Source organism: Pygoscelis adeliae, unplaced genomic scaffold (assembly GCF_000699105.1).
Source record: "Pygoscelis adeliae isolate BGI_AS28 unplaced genomic scaffold, ASM69910v1 Scaffold108, whole genome shotgun sequence".
Classification (NCBI taxonomy): domain Eukaryota; kingdom Metazoa; phylum Chordata; class Aves; order Sphenisciformes; family Spheniscidae; genus Pygoscelis; species Pygoscelis adeliae.
This window is the reverse complement of record NW_008825498.1, coordinates 8791396-8793896: the sequence shown is the minus strand read 5'-3', so window position 1 is coordinate 8793896 and position 2501 is coordinate 8791396. Positions and strand designations below refer to the sequence as shown.

General features: G+C 55.9%; 1 protein-coding gene across 1 annotated transcript in view; it reads left to right on the top strand.

Annotated features, from left to right (window-relative positions):
- Window positions 1–1020: 1020 nt before the first annotated feature.
- The window catches only part of GATA6 (GATA binding protein 6), a 21411-nt gene continuing 19930 nt past the window's right edge, over window positions 1021–2501 (top strand). The window contains 1 exon segment of the mRNA XM_009331493.1: window positions 1021–1150. Coding sequence (XP_009329768.1) covers window positions 1021–1150 — 130 coding nt within the window.

Sequence of the window (2501 nt, the reverse complement as noted above, 5' to 3'; positions counted from 1 at the left end):
CTCCCGGGGCTGCCTGGGACGGGGGGGCGGCGGGGATGGGGCCGGACCGGAACCTTCCCCCCTCTGCCTAATGCCCCCCTGGTAAGGGATCAGATTTGCGGAGACCCGGGAGCGGGGGAAGGAGCAACCGCACCGCGCCTGCACACGGCTTTCCCCCAACCCTTTTTTGGGAGCTTGAAGTGCCCATGAGGGAATTTGCCTTAATTGGATACAAAACCTTTTTTTACCAGCCTGCCTCCTTCCCTCTTTGGCCACAGCGAGCAGGAGCGATGGTTACCTCGCTGGCACCACCTCCCCCGCGGTGCCTTTCCGCACCGAGCATCCCCCCGCCCGGCTTTTCTCTGCAAAAATGCCTCTGCACTCTCCCTGCAGATGCTCCCCTGGGTGCTTACCCCGGCCCCGGGGCAGAGATACCCGAGAGGCTCTCGGAGCCCCGGGGTGAATGTTACGTCAGAAGAGTGGGATTTGGGAAGGGAGTGACGTCATGAAGAGCTAGGAACCGAAGGCTATATGATTTGAGCCGTTCGAGCGCAAACCTGAAACGAAAAGGAGTGGAGAGGAAAGGGGTGAGCGGGCATGGTTTCCCACGCTGGTCCCAGTTCAAGCCGGGTTTTCTTATCGGGTCTATCGGAGGAAATAAAATGAAACTTGTAGCCCGGCTATAACGTAAACAGGCTAATCAGCGGTGAAAAAACCCGAGGCGCCTGAAGTGTAAAACTTTTTTTTGGGAAAGAGGCGCCTGCCAGGCCAGCGCGGCCGTTCTTCCTCCCAGCCATCCTCACCTCTCGGGCAAGCACCCCCCGGCCTGGGCAGGGGCTCTGCCGCCCGCCCTGGGGCACATGGGCATCGACACCCCCCCTCCCAGCGAGCAAAGCCTACCTCGAAATGCCTGTCCCTTGAAAAAAAAACAAAAACCAACATGGCATTTCTCGCATTGTATCCACCCAGATCTTCCCTTAGACGTGTTTGAATTACCCTCGGGTTTAACTCGATAAGGGGCATCCAAAAGACTTAAACGAAATGCGGGGTTTACAGCCCGTAGATCGGCTCTTTTCAGGGCAGAAATTTGCAGTGGCAGCACCCAAGCTGGGAAGAAGCGGCGTGGGCATCGACACCCGTGGCTTCCCCTGCTCTTGTCGCGCTTTTGCAGGTAAAAAACACGGGAAAATGTTTTACGTTGCAAGTTCGGGTCGGAAGGCACGCCGGGCGCTTAGACACAACGAATCGCTGCCCTCGCTTGCAAAAGCTTATTTTCTATTTAATATTACACCCACTAAAATACATTTAAAAGTAAAAAGAAAAAAACCAACCACTTCAACATGGCAGGGTGACCACAAGAACAGTATTATTTAGAGACAACTGAGACGAAAGTAGTACCGCCTTTAATCGTACAATTTAATAGAGAAACGGTTAAGTGGTTATTTTCCGATCAAACCCCTGCCGCGCCATACCACAAAAATTAACGAGCACAATAAAACTTCGAGGTCGCTATCGGTTCACCCACGCCGGCAGAGCGGACGGCTACAGCCAGAGCTTTACCGTACCCCCAGTATTACAAATTCTTCACCTCCCGATCACCTTGCCTGGAAAGACCGAAAGAAAAGCCGTGCCTACCCCAGGAGCGACAGCACCGCGCATCAGCAGGTTTGGGCTCGGTTTTTGTCGGGAGGGCTCCCGGCTGCCGGCTGCCGAGAGCCGGGCTCTGCTCTAGTCCAGCCCTTTGCCGCAGATGACTCTTTCTGTACAAACTGATGATGACAGATATCCAGCTGATAACCTCTGGGCGGGGGGCGGCAGCTGTGCAGGGCCACCCCCCGCGCCTCCACCGGCGGCAGCACGAAGATGAACCTGCCGGGGGGGGGGGGGGGGGGGGCGGACGGACGGACGGACGATAAAAAGAGAAGAATAAGAAAGAAACAGAGGAAAAATGCCTACCGCCTGCTGCTGGGGTGGACACATCCCACAGCTTGCTCTGGCTTCACCTGACGGTTGGGGCAACTCAAGGAGGAGCCACATTTTTTCCCCTCGGATAGTTCTGATTTTAACGAGCAAAAATAAGGAGATTTGGGAGGGGGAGGAGTTCACCTGGTTGCTTAGGGCGAGAGCCAGGCACACGTCCTCCCGGGCTGCGAGGCCAGGAGGCGCGGGGCAAAAACCCTGACGGTTGGGGCAACTCAAGGAGGAGCCACATTTTTTCCCCTCGGATAGTTCTGATTTTAACGAGCAAAAATAAGGAGATTTGGGAGGGGGAGGAGTTCACCTGGTTGCTTAGGGCGAGAGCCAGGCACACGTCCTCCCGGGCTGCGAGGCCAGGAGGCGCGGGGCAAAAACCTTACGAAAGGGGAATATTCACCCTAAAGATGATATTATCGGGGGGGTGGGGGGCTGGGGGAAGTGTGTATTATTTCTGGGTTAAAAAAAAAAAGAACAGAAAAACGACACGGGCATCTGGGAGGGCGAGTCTCCCATCGCTCTTCCCCGCTCCCCGAGCAGGGGGTCCG